Raw genomic sequence first — 18,105 nt, 5'->3', positions numbered from 1 at the left:
TACATTGGCTCCCAGGACATTTCTGAGCACAATTCAAAGTGTTGTTGCTGACCTTTCAAGCCCTAAACGGCCTAGGTCCTGTAGACCTGAAGGAGCGTCTCCACCCCGGACACCGGGGTCTATCTCCCGAGGGCCTTCTGGTGGTTCCCTCCCTGCGAGAAGCGAAGTTACAGGGAACCAGGCAGAGGGCCTTCTCGGTGGTGGCTCCCGTCCTGTGGAACGCCCTCCCACCAGATGTCAAAGAGAAAAACAACTACCTTACATTTAGAAAACACCCGAAGGCAGCCCTGTTTAGGGAAGTTTTTAATGTGTGACATTTTAATGTATTTTAATCTTTTTTGGAAGCTGTCCAGAGTGGCTGGGGAAAACCCAGCAGGATGGGTGGGGTACAAATAATAAAATATTATTATTATTATTATTATTATTATTATTATTATTATTATTATTATCCAAATCCCCAAAGGGCCTTCTTCGTGCCAGACAGCTCTTCGCGTCACACGCTTTTGGAAACATAAGTCAGCCGCGGCTTCGCCAGCCGGGTCTCTTTCGCCGGAGGTTAATAGGCGCCCCGGGAGGAGTTAAGGCCGTTCTGCCTCCTATGTCCCAAGGCTGCCTTTTTCCCTCCTCCTCCTCCTCTCCAAATTCCAAACATTGCACACTCCTTCCCCCTCAGCGGGATCCATTGCCATGGCGATCTCATTGCAAACTCTGCCAAGAGATCTCCCAGGCGACAGGCAGAGTCGAGGCAGCGCTCAGGACCGGCCCAGATCAAAAAACCAGCAGGGATGTTGAGAAGCTCCATCTGCAAAACCTCGCCCGTGTTTTCCGGACCTTTTTAAAGCCATGCGTCAGAACAACCCCTCTCCTGTGAGATAGACTGCCTCTGTTTATGGAGGCTCCATTGAGGGATCTTAAGGGGAGCCTGGGCCGCTGGATGAGGCCAAAGGGAGCTCCTTCAGTCCTGCTGTACGGTTGCCTCAATGGGAAGGCTGGCTGCAGGGACCCGAGTGCGAAAACAGAGGCTGTCGTCAGATTGGGGCAAAAGGAAAGCTATTCTGTCGTAATATTGGGGGGGTCCCTGACCTTTCCCACACCCCGTTAGGGCAAAGGAAGGGTGTTGGGGGACATAAAGCTGGATTCAAAATTATACACACACACCCCAAAAAACGGTGCAATGTTGTGCATGAAAGTTAGGGGCTCTGTGGGGCCAGCCATGATGCAGTTTTGCCTGGGGGGGTGGTATTTCCTGGACCCTCAACCTCTGCGTGGGTCGGCAGGATGCGGCCAAATTTCACCCAGCATCTGAGGCAGGAAGATGCTCCTCTTGGCTCACAACCACAATCAGCCCAGTGGGATTTTGGAGAGGAGGAAGAGGGCTCTCTGCACATGCTCGGGAACTCCCCCTCAGTCCTCTCTGCAGCCCCCCAGAGGCAAGGAAGAAGGCTCTCTGCACATGCCTGAGAACGCTTCCCTTGGTTCTTCCCCCTCCACCACCCGGACAATTCACGGAGCAGAGGAAAAGGTCTCTCTGCCCATGCTCAGGAACCCCTCGGCTTCCTGCCCATGCTCTGGAACACTCCCCTTGGCTCTTCCCCCTCCGTCCGCTACTGGGTTCCCGGAGGCGAGCAAAAGGTCACTCTGTAGGCGCTCAGGAACTCCTGGGCACACTTTGCACACGCTCGGGAGCGCCCCCCTTGCTGCTTGCAGAGGGCTTCCCAGAGACAAGCGAGAGGTCACTCTGCACATGCTCAAGAACCCCTGGGCTCTCTGCACATGCTCGGGAACACCCCCTGAGCTCATTCCTCTCCGCAGACTCCCAGAGGCAAGTAAGAAGGCTCTCTGCACATGCTCGGGAGCGCTTCCTTTGCTTCTTGCAGGAGGGCTTCCCGGAGGCGAGCGAGAGTTCACTCTGCACATGCTCAAGAGCCCCTGGGCTCTCTGCACATGCTCGGGAGCGCTTCCTTTGCTTCTTGCAGGAGGGCTTCCCGGAGGCGAGCGAGAGGTCACTCTGCACATGCTCAAGAGCCCCTGGGCTCTCTGCACATGCTCGGGAGCGCTTCCTTCGCTTCTTGCAGCGAGGGCTTCCCGGAGGCGAGCGTGCAGCTCTATCTGCGCGCGCTCCTCCGGAGCCTGGGGCCGGGGCGCCGTGGGGACCCCCGGGGGCTGGCTCTCCGACTGGCTTGCTCACCTCCTGTCCGGACTCGGGGTGCAGATTCCGCAGAGGCTGCACAGCGGCAGCAGCAGCGTCCAGGGCGCGCGTCGGCGGCGGGCAGGAGGAGGCATGGCCGGGCGCCCTTTGTTCCCTCGGGAGGCCGCCGACACCCCAAGCCGGCCAGCAGTGCCTCTGCCCCGGCCCTGCGCCTCCGCCGCTGCCCGGCCGCCTCCAGCCCCGCCTCGGCCCGGGGCGGCCCGCCGATGCCTCCGCCTCCGCGCCCCGCCTCCGTCGCGCGCTCCCTTTGTTCCGGGGAGGCGCGCGCCCCGCAGGACCGACGCCGCGGGTCCCCGCTCAGCAGGATCGGGGGTCTTCTTCTTCTTCTTCCCCCTCCTTCCTCCTCCTCTCCCAAGAGATTCCTTCCTTCCTTCCTTCTGTGCGCAAAAGTGCCGCGCGTAAAAATCGTGATTCCCCGAAGCAGCGCCGCTCCAACTTTTGGAACCACGCTTTTTGCAAGAACTCTTCTTAGCGATGCTGCTTACGAAAAGTTCATACAGTATTGTAGTGGGAAGCTCGTGCCCAACTCGGAGCATCCGATTTAAAGAAGCATGCCTGTTTCTTATTGATGCAGAACTGTTTTATTTATTTTACAGTACAGTTCATTGTTCATCGCTTTCATTTTACGGATCAGTGGTCTCGTTAGACAGTAGAATTTATGTTCAATGGCTGTTTTAGAGGTTAAATAAAAAAATTCCTTCAGTAGCACCTTAAAGACCAACTAAGTTTTTATTTTGGTATGAGCTTTCGTGTGCATGCAATTAGAGGTTGTTTTTAAAAGTCTGTACAGTAATGGATTAATCTGTTTTGCAATGACTTTCTACGGCAGACACCCCCAAACTTCGGCCCTCCAGATGTTTTGGACTACAGTTCCCATCTTCCCCAACCACTGGTCTTGTCAGCTAGGGATCATGTGAGTTGTAGGCCAAAACATCTGGAGGGCCGCAGTTTGGGGACGCCTGTTCTACATGAAAGCGTGCCTTGGTTTGGGAACGCTTTGGTTTGGGAACGGACTTCCGGAACGGATTTAAGTTTGAGAACTGAGAGACCACTGTAGTTATTGACATTGATAAGGATCGGTACATACCAGATTAAAAGAAGTACGGCTATTTTTATGGACACTCATCAATATTTATATTGATGTATCCATATATACCAGATTAAAACTAATATGTCTTCTTTTATTGATTGTTATCGAAAGACAAATAAACATTCATTCCCAATGCAATGTACCGTATCTTTTCATTGTGATTACAGAATTAAAGAAGCATGCCTGCTTTTATCAATAGTTATCAATATTGATAAGGATCAATACATACCAGATTAAAAGAAGTACGGCTATTTTTATGGACACTCATCAATATTTACATTGATGTATCCATATATACCAGATTAAAACCATCGGCCTGATCCAGCAGACTCTTCTTATCACATGCAAGAAGCTCCTTTTCCACCACTTAGCTAAAGCTTTGCAAAAACAACACAGGTTTCTAGCATAGCTGCCAAGTTTTCCCTTTTCTCGCGAGGAAGCCTATTCAGCATAATGGAAAATCCCTGAAAAAAAGGGATAACTTGGCAGCTATGGTTTCTAGTCCTTAGGTTCTGGGAACCAAAGCCTGATGAGGAACGGTTGAAGGAGCTGGGGGATGTTTAGCCTGGAAAAAGAGGAGAGGCTGACAGGAGGTATGAGAGCCAACTTCCAATATCTCAAGGGCCATGTCACATGGAAGAGAGAGCCAGCTTGTTTTCTCCTGGAGGTCAGGATTCGAACCCATGGCTTCCAAGCTCCAAGGAAGGAGATCCCGACTCAACATCAGCGAAAACTTCCTGACGGTCAGAGCTGTTCAGCCATTGGGTGGAAGGTGGCGGGCTCTCCTTCCTTGGAGGCTTTTAAGCAGAGGTCGGGTGGCCATCTGTCGTGGATGCTTGAGCTGAGATTCCTGCATTGCAGGGGGTTGGACTGGATGACCGCTGGGGGTAATAGCTGCCGGGTTCCACCCAACTTTGGGGCCCAACGCAGCTACGAGAAGGTTTAGTGGGGCCTGCCACAGGTGATGAAAGAGTGGGGGAGCCTAGCCCCATCCTTGATTATTATTTTGGACGGCCCTTCCATTTCTACAATTTTGCGTTTCTACGCTTCACGCAGCCTTGCATTCACCGGTGGAACTCCCTCCCCCAGGATGTCCACCGACCCAGCTGTCTCATCAAGAGAATCCGGCAAATCCATGGCTCTCGTTGGCTACAAACTATGGTCTCCCTCCCCCCCCATCAGGGATGGGGCCCTGCTTCTGAACACCCAGCCAGGGGGGGGGGAGCTGCTGTGGGTTCGAGTCCTGAGGTGCTCTTCTTGGGACCGCCAGAGGCAAAGGCGAGCTTTGGGTGGGAGTTGAAGAAAGCCGGCGCAGAGAACCTCTGCTGGCTCCGGGCTCCTCCACCCGGCCTGTTGCCAGGATGCGTTCCGGCGAGAGATATCTGGACCCCTTCCCCTCCTCCTCCTTGCTGGGTGGGTCAAGGAATTAGGTGATCATAAATACATGCCTTCTATAATTCGGAATACCAACCATTAGCTCAGGCAGAGGGGGGGAATCCCCAAAGGGAACCCCCCTCCCCAAGTCTTGGCTGGCTTCTTCCCCCAATTTCCATGGGAATGGAAACTCCTCAAAGCTGGAATTGGGTGTGGGGAGACCCTGCCTGGGGGGGGGAGGATGCTTGCCTCATGCAGGCAGGGGGTGGGGGCTCCATCCCACCTCTCGGTTTTCCCACCCCCCCAAGGGTTTCAATATTAGCAAAACACGTGGACAAAATTGGATCCAGGCTTTGCGAAACAGGGAAATATAAATCCCTTTCTGCGGCGTTTTCCGGATTTGGCACAAGCTGTGGATTTCTTAATGGGGCGCGGGGGGGAATTAGTCGTTGTGCGTAAAGCAAAAGAATAATAAAAAGTGTTCTGAGGAGGGGGGCATCTCTGATACACCTCTTTCTCGGGGCATAAACTCATGATATGTCAGCTGAGGGGGCGGGCATTGGGGGCCGAATGTGGCCCTCCAGATTCTCGGCGTGGCCTCCAGACTCTCCTCAGACCAGTGCCGGATTTACGTATAAGCTAAACAAGCTCTAGCTTAGGGCCCCACTCTCTTGGGGGCCCCTAAAAAAATTAAAGGGGGGGACTGGATGTACATTTCCAAAATATAAGATTAAAAAAACAAATAAAATAAAACCTACATACAGCAACCGTGTTTTGTGTTGTGTCGGCTCCTACATTGTTATGTGCAAATGGCTTGAGATACCTATTAGGTCCGTCAATGACCATCTAGTATATATTCCACACAAAAAACAGCGGCAATTTGTGGCTGACAAAGGACAGCTGGACACAGAAAGGGCCCCATGACCTTCAGGAGATGAGGGCCGCATCAAACCTCAACCCGGCCCTGCCTCAGACCACACTCCTCTGCTCTGCATTGTACCATCTGTCCTAGGTTTTATGTTTAGTTTTTCCCCAAGGTGAAAAATATCCTTGAAATCTGATAAGGTTGACGTCAGATCATAGAATCCAAGAGTTGGAAGAGACCACAAGGGCCATCCAGTCCAACCCCCTGCCAAGCAGGAAACACCATCAAAGCATTCTTGACATATGCCTGTCAAGCCTCTGCTTAAAGACCTCCAAAGAAGGAGACTCCACCACACTCCTTGGCAGCAAATTCCACTGTCGAACAGCTCTTACTGTCAGGAAGTTCTTCCTAATGTTTAGGTGGAATCTTCTTTCTTGTAGTTTGAATCCATTGCTCCGTGTCCGCTTCTCTGGAGCAGCAGAAAACAACCTTTCTCCCTCCTCTATATGACATCCTTTTATATATTTGAACATGGCTATCATATCACCCCTTAACCAAAGAAGGAGACTCCACCACACTCCTTGGTAGCAAATTCCACTGCTGAACAGCTCTTACTGTCATCTTCAAGGGACTAGAGGGCTGAGGGATAAACCCGGTACAAATTCAGAGCAGTTCGGTGGCACTTGATAGGCCACCTTCCGGCAAATCCTGCAGCCGAGCTGGTGCCAAACGTCTTGCTCAGCTTTCCTTTGGACCCCAGGAGGGGGTGCATATTGTCATCGGGGCAGCCTGGCACCCCCCAGACACCCTGCTTGGACTTGCGCCCCAGGGAAACCACTTTGGTGCTGTCCATGGCTTCATCCCCAGAAGCACACTCCGTTGCTTCTTGAGACAGTGTCCCTATTTCCCAGGGACAGACCTGGTTTTACAGAAGCCGCCCCAGTTCCTGATTTGATCCCAGAATGTCCCGCTTTCCTTTAGGATGTCCCTCTTTTCATGGGAGAAACGTTGGAGGGGATGGAATGTTGTTGTTGTTGTTGAGTCGTTTAGTCGTGTCCAACTCTTCGTGACCCCATGGACCAGAGCACGCCAGGCACTCCTGTCTTCCACTGCCTCCCGCAATTTGGTCAAACTCATGTTCGTGGCTTCGAGAACACTGTCCAACCATCTCGTCCTCTGTCATCCCCTTCTCCTAGTGCCCTCCATCTTTCCCAACATCAGGGTCTTCTCCAGGGAGTCTTCTCTTCTCATGAGGTGGCCAAAGTATCTGTCCTTCCAAAGGATCTGTCCTTACAGTGATCACTCAGGGCTGATTTCCTTCAGAATGGAGAGGTTTGATCTTCTTGCAGTCCATGGGACTCTCAAGAGTCTCCTCCAGCACCATAATTCAAAAGCATCGATTCTTCGGGGATGGAAAAGGACGTCCCTATTTTCAGGGGAGAAATGTTGGAGAGGATGGAATAGGATGTCCCTCTTTTCAGGGGAGAAATGTTGGAGGGGATGGAATAGGACGTCCCTATTTTCACAGGAGAAATGTTGGAGGGGATGGAAAAGGACGTCCCTATTTCCACGGGAGAAATTTTGGAGAGGATGGAATAGGATGTCCCTATTTTCAGGGGAGAAATGTTGGAGGGGATGGAATAGGACGTCCCTATTTTCACAGGAGAAATGTTGGAGGGGATGGAATAGGACGTCCCTATTTTCAGGGGAGAAATGTTGGAGAGGATGGAATAGGATGTCCCTATTTTCACGGGAGAAACTTTGGAGGGGATGGAATAGGACGTCCCTATTTTCACAGGAGAAATGTTGGAGGGGGTGCAGACACACCATCACCCGGGTGGAGCAGGCCCTGGGTGTCGCTGGGGCATGAGCTCAGAGCTGCAGGTGCGAATGGTGCTTGGCGTAGCCCAGCTGCCGCAGGCGAGGCCTTCCAAAACGTGATGACAAGCTGGCCAGCTCACGGAGCGGCCGAGTCAGCAAAGCGGGGGCCGGGGGAAGCCTTCGCTGGGCCCTCGGCCAAATTGAACCTTCTTTCCGCCTGACGTTCTCTCTCGGGTCCCCCTTGACTCAATCTAGGCCCCACCCTGCTGTGGCAGGTGGAGGGGCTCAGCCTCGGGTGGGGGCAATGGAAATAAATCAAGTAAATTTTTAAAAACACTTAACTAAAAGAAGAAAAATAAAAAAATCCCTTCATTAGCACCTTAAATACCAACTAAGTTTTTATTTTGGTATGAGCTTTCGTGTGCATGCACACTTCTTCAGCACTTCTTCTGAAGAAGTGTGCATGCACACGAAAGCTCATACCAAAATAAAAACTTAGTTGGTATTTAAGGTGCTACTGAAGGAATTTTTTTATTTTACTTCGACCCAGACCAACACGGCTACCTACCTGTAACTAAAAGAAGAACTAATCGGAAAAATTGCCAAGATCACTTGGGTGATGTTGTGGCTCAGTCCAGCCACGGAGCTGGCAAACCGAACTGAGCATTGCGATTTGCTGTTACTTTTATTGATTACAGATTGGTAGTTCTTTGTATTGTGGTTGAACTGTTTAATTATTATTTGCTGTTTACTATTACAGTGGTCCTTTGATTCTCAAACTCATCGAAATCCACACCTGAGAGGATGACCTTGTGGCTGGTTTCACTGCTAGAGTGAATATGATAACAGTGGTTCCTTGGTTCTCAAACTTATTCCGTTCCAGGAGTCTGTTCCAAAATCAAAGCGTTCCAAAACCGAGGCGCGCTTCTTTCCCATAGAAAGTCATGCAAAACGGATTAATCCGTTCCAGACTTTTAAAAACAACCCCTAAAACAGCCATTTAACATGAATTTTACTATTGATCCATAAAATGAAAGCAAGAAACAATGTACTGCAGTCACACAATCAATCAATCAATCAATCAGTAGTTGAACTGGGTTCCACATAGTCACAAAAGAAAAAAGAGCCGCTAAAACACAAACACAAAATAAATAGCAAAAACAGACAGACCTCAGCGTAAAAGTCAAAACAGAGCATGTTCAGCTTCTGAATAAAGTTTGCAAACCGCAACACTTCATTCTGGGTTTGCAGTGTTTGGGTTCCAAGTTGTTTGAGTATCAAGGCATTTGAGAACCAAGGGACCACTGTAGATTCTGATGGACTGTTGAATGTTGCTTTGTTTGATATATACATTGTTTATTTTAAAGTTATTGTGACTCTTATATTGGATCAGATTGTTACAGTCTTACCTTGGATCTCGAACGCCTTGGCTCCCAGGGAAAACCAGCTCCCGATCAATCAAAACCTGGAAGTGAGTGTTGTGGTTTTCAGGTGGTTTTTGGAAGCTGAACGTCCAACACGGCTTCTGTGGCTTCTGATTGGCTGCAGAAGCTTCCTGCAGCCAATCAGAAGCCAGGGTTTTGTTTCCGAACCCTTGGAAGTCAAACGGACTTCCGGAACGGATTCCGTTTGACTTCCAAGGTACAACTGTACTATTAATGCTTAATGTTTTATTATGTTTTTTGTCTTGGGCAACCCAGCCAGATGGGGGGGGTATAAATGAAATATAATAATTATTATTGCTATTGTTATTATTGAGCGATAAGTGTGTCGGTTTTGGGACAGGACGTAGGGGCTGTTCTCTGCCCAAATATAATCCTGGCTACGCACATGACCTTTGGAGGAAGCCTGTGGTGGGGGTTCGAATTCTCCCTCTCCCGTAAAGTAGGGAGGGTGGGTCCACATAATCTGACTGTTGGCAGAACCGAACTGTGGAACTCCCTGCCACAAGAAGCAGTGATATCCGCCAAGCTGGATGGCTTTGAAAGATGATTGGGCAGGCCTGTTGTACTTTGAAATAAAATGATGAAATAAAATGATGTACCGGTGGTATTTGACTCCTACTAAGTTGGCAAAAGGGACGCCTGTGACGCTGTGGGTTAAACTGCAGAGCTTAGGGCTTGCCAATCAGAAGGTCGGTGGTTCGAATCCCCGTGACAAGGTGAGCTCCCATTGCTCGGTCCCAGCTCCTGCCAACCTAGCAGTTCGAAAGCACGTCAAAGTGCAAGTAGATAAATAGGTATCACTCTGGCGGGAAGGTAAATGGTGTTTCCGTGCGCTGCTCTGGTTTGCCAGAAGCGGCTTTGTCATGCTGGCCACATGACCCGGAAGCTGTATGCCGGCTCCCTCGGCTAATAAAGTGAGATGAGGCCCGCAATCCCAGAGTCGTCCGCGACTGGACCTAACGGTCAGGGGTCTCTATACCTTTACCTTCAGTCGGCAAAAGTGTACAAATACCTGCCAGAAATGTAAAGAAAGAGAAGGTAACCTTTTTCATATGTGGTGGAACTGTAAGGTGGTAAAAGCTTTCTGGGAGAGGATATATAATGAAATGGGACCCAGGTGGCGCTGTGGTTAAACCACTGAGCCTAGGGCTTGCTGATCAGAAGGTCGGCGGTTCGAATCCCTGTGACGGGGTGAGCTCCCGTTGCTTGGTCCCAGCTCCTGCCAACCTAGCAGTTCAAAAGCACGTCAAAATGCAAGTAGATAAATAGGAACCGCTACAGCGGGAAGGTAAACGGCGTTTCCGTGTGCTGCTCTGGTTTGCCAGAAGCAGCTTTGTCATGCTGGCCACATGACCTGGAAGCTATACACCGGCTCCCTCGGCCAATAATGCGAGATGAGCGCGCAACCCCAGAGTCGGTCACGACTGGACCTAATGGCCGGGGGTCCCTTTACCTTTTACCTTTATATGATGAAATGGGGGAAAATATGTTTAAAATAACTTTTGTTTAAAAACAAGAAGCATTTTTATTAGGAGTCACAGATACCGACATACCAAAGGATCAGAAAATTCTTTTTATGTATGTGACAACAGCCGCGCGGATACTACTAGCCCAGAGATTGAAGGATGACAAAGTCCCAACCAGAGAAGAATGGCAAACCAAGCTGATGGACTACACCGAAAGGGCAAAACTAACCGGAAAACTCGGGAACCAAGAGGATAAAAACTTTACAAAAGAATGGGAAAAACTTATAAGTTATTTAGGAGACTGATGTAAGCAGATGGAAACACTGGCAGGGTTTTGATTCCACTTGTAGTGTAACAATTGCCATGGAAAAGATGGATTGACATAAAAGTTATAGAGTTTGGAAGAAGATCCAGCTTTAATGGGACTCCGGGGAGGGACTGGGGGAAATGTCCTGAAATTAGGAGAAATCTCTGTACAGTCATACCTTGGAAGTCATTCTGGAAGTCCGCCCGACTTCCAAAACGTTCGGAAACCCAAAGCGCGGCTTCCGGTTGGCTGCTGGATGTTTGGCTTCTGAAAACAGTTCACAAACCGGAACAGTTGCTTCCAGGTTTGTGGAGTCTGGGAGCCAAAACATTTGAGAAATAAGCCGTTCAAAAACCAAGGTATAACTGTATATGGATATGTATTTTTGTATTGTATTTTGGTGCTGGAGGAGACTCTTGAGAGTCCCATGGACTGCAAGAAGATCAAACCTCTCCATCCTGAAGGGAATCAGCCATTGGAGGCAGTGAGAGATTTTCCTTTCTTGGGCTCCACGATCACTGCAGATGGTGACAGCAGTCACGAAATTAAAAGACGCCTGCTTCTTGGGAGAAAAGCAATGACAAACCTAGACAGCATCTTAAAAAACAGAGACATCACCTTGCCGACAAAGGTCCGTATAGTTAAAGCTATGGTTTTCCCAGTAGTGATGTATGGAAGTGAGAGCTGGACCATAAAGAAGGCTGATCGCTGAAGAATTGATGCTTTTGAATTATGGTGCTGGAGGAGACTCTTGAGAGTCCCATGGACTGCAAGAAGATCAAACCTATCCATTCTGAAGGAAATCAGCCCTGAGTGCTCACTGGAAGGACAGATCGTGAAGCTGAGGCTCCAAGACTTTGGCCACCTCATGAGAAGAGAAGAATCCTTGGAAAAGACCCTGATGTTGGGAAAGATGGAGGGCACTAGGAGAAGGGGACGACAGAGGACGAGATGGTTGGACAGTGTTCTCAAAGCTACGAACATGAGTTTGACCAAACTGCGGGAGGCAGTGCAAGACAGGAGTGCCTGGCATGCTCTGGTCCATAGGGTCACGAAGAGTCAGACACGACTCAAAATCAAATAAAAATTATTTCCAAAAAAATAAATGCTGTGCGTTATTGTTAATGGATTTTTGCAAACAGCATGCAGCGTTGTTCACTTTGCAGTTTTTCAAGGAATCCGGCAACTTTCCCCTTTTTTCACACATACACACCCGGGCAGAATTTTCCTGCCTTTCCAGGCCACTGGGAGACTGATTGGATTATGTCCTTCTGCCTGGCATGAAATTGCCTTCCTTCCACCCCCTCCGGAGATCCGGAAAGCCACACTCCGAATGGTCAACAAACGGCTAGCTGCCCCCCCGGAGCCAGCCGGCAAAAGATCTGAGAGGCCCGGCGGGCATTAGCGCAGTGAAGCAGCGCGAGACATTTCCAGGCATTACGTCCGCCTCTGTGCCCAAATTCACGCACGTAATTCCTGGCCTCATTTCTATCTCGTGTCCCCCGTTATCTCACATCAAACGTACGGGGTCCTTTCAAAGCGATGTTCCCTCCTTTGTCCGGATCTCATGATTTCCTCTTCAGGGGGACGGCGTGCCATCCGCAGAGAGAGGAAAGGAAAAATGCACGCAACTTTCGGAGACACGCCAGTTTTGGGGAGTTCGGCCGCCTCCGGGGAAAGTCCGGAAGGAAGGCTATCGAAATCTCCCCACTGGATCCGGGCCCCCAGAGGCTGGGGGTCCCATCAGTGCTGGATTTGTGTATAAGCTCAACAAGCTCTAGCTTAGGGCCCCATTCTCTTTGGGGCCCCCAAAAAGTTTAAAGGGGAAAAAACCTGGATGTACATTTCCAAAATATAAGATAAAAAAAAATAGAATACAACCACAACGTGGGTGGCACTGTGGTCTAAACCACAGAGCCTAGGGCTTGCTGATCAGAAGGTTGGCGGTTCGAATCCCCGCGACGGGGTGAGCTCCCGTTGCTCGGTCCCAGCTCCTGCCCACCTAGCAGTTCGAAAGCATGAAGTGCAAGTAGATAAATAGGTCCCGCTCCGGCGGGAAGGTAAATGGCGTTTCCGTGTGCTGCTCTGGTTCACCAGAAGTGGCTTTGTCATGCTGGCCACATGACATGGAAGCTGTCTGCGGACAAATGCCGGCTCCCTCGGCCTATAGAGCGAGATGAGCGCCGCAACCCCAGAGCCTGTGACTGGACTTAATGGTCAGGGGTCCTTTACCTTTACCTTTACAGTAACAGTGTTTTGTGTTGTGTAATATAATAATAATAATAATAATAATAATAATAATAATAATAATAATAATAATAAATTATTATTATTTATACCCCGCCCATCTGGCTGGGTTTCCCCAGCCGCTCTGGCGGCTTACAACAGAAAAATGAAATAAAACAATTAAACATTAAAAGCCTCCCTGAGCAGGGCTGCCTTCAGATGTCTTCTAAAAGTCTGGTAGTTGTTTTCCTCTTTGACATCTGTTGGGAGGGCGTTCCACAGGGCAGGCGCCACCACAGAGAAGGCCCTCTGCCTAGTTCCCTGCAACTTGGCTTCTCGCAATGAGGGAACCGTCAGAAGGCCTTCGGTACTGGACCTCAGTGTCCGGGCAGAACGATGGAGGTGGAGACGCTCCTTCAGGAATACTAGACCGAGGCCATTTAGGGCTTTAAAGGACAGCACCAACACTTTGAACTGTGCTTGGAAACGTACTGGGAGCCAATGTAGATCTTTCAAGACCGGTGTTATGTGGTCTTGGCGGCTGCTCCCAGTCACCAGGATGTAGGCTCCTAGGATGTAAGTAATGGGCCCCGCCTGCTAGCCTGCTCCCGAAAATATCCCTGGTTTGCCCCTTTCTATATATAGGGTGCCTACATTCTGCTATTTATCATTCTTAGTAGTTTGCACCTCTTATTATTTCATGTTTTTGCAAGTTTCTAGAGACCAGATTATGAGTCTTTGTCAATTGTGTTTCTAAAGGAACTTTTGCTGTTGCCAAATGCCCATGTGTTTGCATTATTCAGTTTGTCATGAATCAAAAATCATTTTGAGTTAGAGCTTAATAATTGTTTCACTATTAATATACTTCTTCTTAATTGTATTTCAGTTCAACAAGGACTTTGATAAAATACATCTTTTGTGATGTGCAAATGGCTTTAGATACCTATGAGGTCCATAAATTACCATATAGCATATGAAATATATACTGTATATATAAAATAAAAAAAATGTCCAGTAGCACCTTAGAGACCAACTAAGTTTGTTCTTGGTATGAGCTTTCGTGTGCATGCACACTTCTTCTGTATCTGAAGAAGTGTGTGTGTGTGTGTGTGTGTGTGTGTGTGTGTAAAATATATTTCTACTGCGTCAGACCAACACGGCTACCTACCTGAATCTAGAGACATATAGCATATATTCATCACAAAAAAAACAGCAACCATTTGTTGCAGACAAAGGACGGCTGGACATATATAGGGCACCATCAAACCAAATCCGGCTCTGGGTCCCTTAAAATTCCTATTCCATCCCCTACAACATTTCTCCCATGAAAATAGGGACGTCCTATTACATGCTTCCAACTCTAAAATTCTATGATAGTCTAAGCTCTGCGTAAACGTCTCACAAGCAAATCAAGACAAATACTCAGTAATAAACAGGCCATCCGGGGCCCCAGTAGCAAGTCCTAGAAGTTACAAAACGTTTGCCGGAAATCTCCCGTAAGCCGGACAAAAGCAACCCGGGATAGCTCAGCCAGTCGAGAGTGAGGCTCTTAGGGTTGGGGGTTCAAGTCTCACGTGTGGCGAAAGACCCCTGCGTTGCAGGGGGTGGGACTAGATAACCCTTGGGGTCCCTTCCAGCTTGCAGTTCTATTCTATGAAAACCCAGGAGAGAGAGAAAGAGAGATTTTGTGCCTCATTAGAATCCATGCAGAGCTCAACCCAACTCCAAGCTCAGAGGGATATCGCAACTTGTCGGATTTGTGCAGGCTGCAAACTGTACAGATCGGGTGTGACGGGATGCCGTCTACCCCCTTTCCTCTGGGGTCTGGGGTCAGCCTTCCTGCCGGCTGGCCCCCAGCTCTTCCCCGCTGCTAATTAAGTGTTTCCATTTCTCTCCGGCCCGGCTAAGCGTGTTTAATCGCCTTTAATTAAACCATCTCTGCTCCGCGCCGAAACCCGGGGAGAAGAAGACGGAGTCTGCTTTGCAAAGGGGCCTTTTGGTTCCTGGGGCTGGGGCACATTTCCTCTTCCCTCCCAGTTGCTGGACCCTGCGGAAAAGTTGCGGGCCTCTTCCTTCGGACGACACGAGCTACGGCTAAAGAGATGCGCTGGCCAGGCCCTAAGAATCGCATGCTGGACCGAGTCGCGGCATGTCAACGCCGTCACCTTGGATGGGCAAGGGCCATGGGGGCCCCTGCTTGGCATGCAGAAGGCTCCATCTCTGCCGGTGGCCTCTCTAAACAGGGCTGGGACTCATCTCCCCATCGGAGACCCACCAAAGGTGTCTGGATGTTCTGCTGAAGGTACCGCAGGACGTTTATCCTCCAAGTGGTCATTCCTCCTCTGGTCACTGCTGTGGGTACAAGACTTGACCGCCCGTCTCCTGGTGATGCAGTTGTCTGCAAGGGATTCCCACACGGTGGGGTTGGCCGTGGGTCCAGCTTCTAGAATCCCTAATCCCCAAGCAGTCTAGCACTGATGGGATTTGTAGCCCAAAACATCTGGAGGGCACCGGGTTGGACGTTTCAGAAATTGGGTTGTCTCTCCTCTCAGTTCCCCTCTCTCTTTCCTGCTGTAATTGGAGGAGGTTGTTGTTGGAAGTGATAAATAAGTAGCAGTCAAGACAACATTCCTTGTTTTCCTAGAGAAGACATGCGAAGGAATGTTGCTGACCCCTGGGGGAGATCCACAGGTACATATTTGTAACAAAGTCTGCCTTCAGGAATCATGCTGTGCTCTGCCTGCTGTAAGGAAACTTCTTTTACACTGATGCCTCGCAAGACGAAATTAATTCGTTCCGCGAGTCGTTTTGTATTGCGAAAATTCCGTCTTGCGGTTTTCCAATTTAAACAAATCAATGCCAAAAAAAGAAAGCAAAACAATTTGTCTTCCGAAGCACGGCCAAAAAAAAATTAGTCCTGCGAGTCAACAAAAAAGATCGCAAAACGCTTTCGTTCTTGCGAGTTTTTTGTTGCGCGAGGCATTCGTCTTGCAAGGCGCCACTGTATTTACTTCTGAATAAGACTGTGGTGTCTTTATTCTTTGGGGAGGAGGGATTCAAAGGGGCATTACCAGCAGTGGCGGAGCTGGCGCCTGTTCTGGGGGCGAGGCACACCTCCCGGAGGGGCGGGGCGCACAATCCAGGGCCGTGGCGTGCCATGCCTCCCGGAGGGGAGTGACACGCATTCTGGGGCGGGGCGCACATTTTGGGGGTGGGGCGGGCGCCTGCGATGGCGCCCCTTGGAGCCCGCCTCTCGGGGCGGCCCGCCCCTACCGCCCCTATCTTCCTATTCCCCTGCTTACCAGGAAAATATTAGAACACATTTCAATTTGGAGAAGTGAGAGGCTCACACAAAATCCAGCATCGCCTGAGCTCTGCGAGTGCGGCTTTCTCCCGATTGAAGTGCAGAGTGTTTGAGGACCGGGACATTCGCAGGGAAACCAAAATGCTTGTTTACAAAGCTATTGTACTACCAACCTTGCTATATGCTTTTGAAACATGGACCACTTATAAACGCCATCTCAAACTCCTCAAAAGATTCCATCAACAGGGTCTCTGAAAATTTTTACACATCACTTGGGAAGACAGGTGGACTAATATCAGTGTCCTGGAAGAAGCAAAGATCACCAATGTTGAAGCAATGGTTCTTCAACATCAACTTTGTTGGACTGGTCATGTTGTGCGGATGCCTGATGATTGTCTTCCAGAGCAACTACTGGTACTCTATTCCGAACTTAGAAATGGAAAGCGTAATGCTGGTGGTCAACAAAAGAGGTTCAAAGACTCTCTCAAGGCAAATCTAAAGAAATGTAGTATAAACACCAACAACTGGGAAACACTGGTATGCGAGTGCTGCAGTTGAAGAACAGCCTTTCCCAAAGGTGGCATGGGCTTTGAAGACACTCGAACTCAGGACGCAAGGGAGAAACGTGCTAAGTGGAAGGCACACTTGGCAAACCCTCACCAGGATCAACTCCTGCCCAGAAACCAATGTCCCCACTGTGGAAGGACGTGGGAATCCAGAACTGGCCTCCACAATCCCTTACGGACTCATTGTTAAGACCGTGTTTATGGAAGACAATCTTACTCGGCTAGGAGGGATCGCCAAAGAAGAAGAATCTGCTGTGCATGTATGAAAGGGGAATATAAACTCTGCTAGGTGAAGGAACTTGCTAGCGCACGTTAGGAAGGATATTAATAAACAATATATCCTCTCCTGAACTCCCTGACCATTCCTACAGTTGTGTCGGGGCGACCATTATGGCATCATCCTGCCTGGCAGGCCTGTTGTCTCCAGGCTCTGCAACCGTTTGCAAAGGAGTCCCACACTGCAGGGCGGGCGTTGCCAGCCTTCATGTCCCGCTTCATCTCAGGGTCGTGGGCTTGAGGGGGGTTGGACTAGAGGACCTTTGGGGGTCCCTCCCAACTTTCCAATCCTAGGCCTGAACGTTTAATTGCTTTTTAAATCACTGCTTCCTGTGCTTTATTTGCCAGCTGCCTCAAGTCCCTTTTCTGGGGAGGAGGAGTCATATGAAATCATATAATAAAAAAACCGCAATAATAATGCAATTATTTACACCTGCAGACCAACGGCAGGAGGCAGAAAAGATGGAAGGAGCATGCAGGTTTCCCAAAAAAATTGCCCAGCATTCCTGCCTGACACACACGTACAAAAAATGCACACACACACACACACACACACACACACACACACAATGTATATGGGTTCTGGGTAAAAATCCATATTTCCCTGAGGCTTTGATGGCTCTCTGTTGCCTCTTGCTGGCAGATGGTGGGAACTGCAGCCAGAGGGTTGCAACACGGGCAGAGGATGAGGGGTCAATATTATTATTATTATTATTATTATTATTATTATTATTATTATTATTAAAGCAGCTGGCTGTCCAACACGGGGCAGACTTATCTTCTTCTTTGGCGATCCCTCGTAGTCAAGTACGATTGTCTTCCATAAACACGGTCTTAACAATGAGTCCGTAAGTGACTATGGAGGCCAATTCTGGATCCACACATCCTTCCACAGTGGGGACATAGGTTTATGGGAGGGAGTTGATCACGGTGTGGATTTGCCAAGCGTTCCTTCCTCTTAGCACGTTTCTCCCTTGCGTCCTGAGTTCGAGTGTCTTCAAAGCCCATGACACCTTTGGTCAAGGCTGTTCTCCAACTGGAGTGCTCGCAGGCCAGTGTTTCCCAGTTTTCAGTGTTTATACTACATTAGCCTTGAGAGAGTCTTTGAACCTCTTTTGTTGAGCACCAGCATTACGCTTTCCATTCTTAAGTTCGG

The 18,105-nt window shown here is 49.3% G+C and overlaps 1 protein-coding gene across 1 annotated transcript in view; it reads right to left on the bottom strand.

Annotated features, from left to right (window-relative positions):
- Positions 1–2,697, bottom strand: part of CPAMD8 (C3 and PZP like alpha-2-macroglobulin domain containing 8) — a 70,064-nt gene extending 67,367 nt beyond the window's left edge. Inside the window, exon 1 of the mRNA XM_060276488.1 lies at positions 2,189–2,697. Within this exon, the coding sequence (XP_060132471.1) occupies positions 2,189–2,283 (95 nt within the window). The 5' untranslated portion in view covers positions 2,284–2,697. The remainder of the gene's footprint in view (positions 1–2,188) is intronic.
- Between the last annotated feature and the right edge of the window lie 15,408 nt (positions 2,698–18,105).

This window comes from Zootoca vivipara, chromosome 6, assembly GCF_963506605.1.
Source record: "Zootoca vivipara chromosome 6, rZooViv1.1, whole genome shotgun sequence".
NCBI lineage: Eukaryota > Metazoa > Chordata > Lepidosauria > Squamata > Lacertidae > Zootoca > Zootoca vivipara.
The sequence above is the reverse complement of the archived record's forward strand: the minus strand, read 5'-3'. Positions and strand labels throughout refer to the sequence as shown.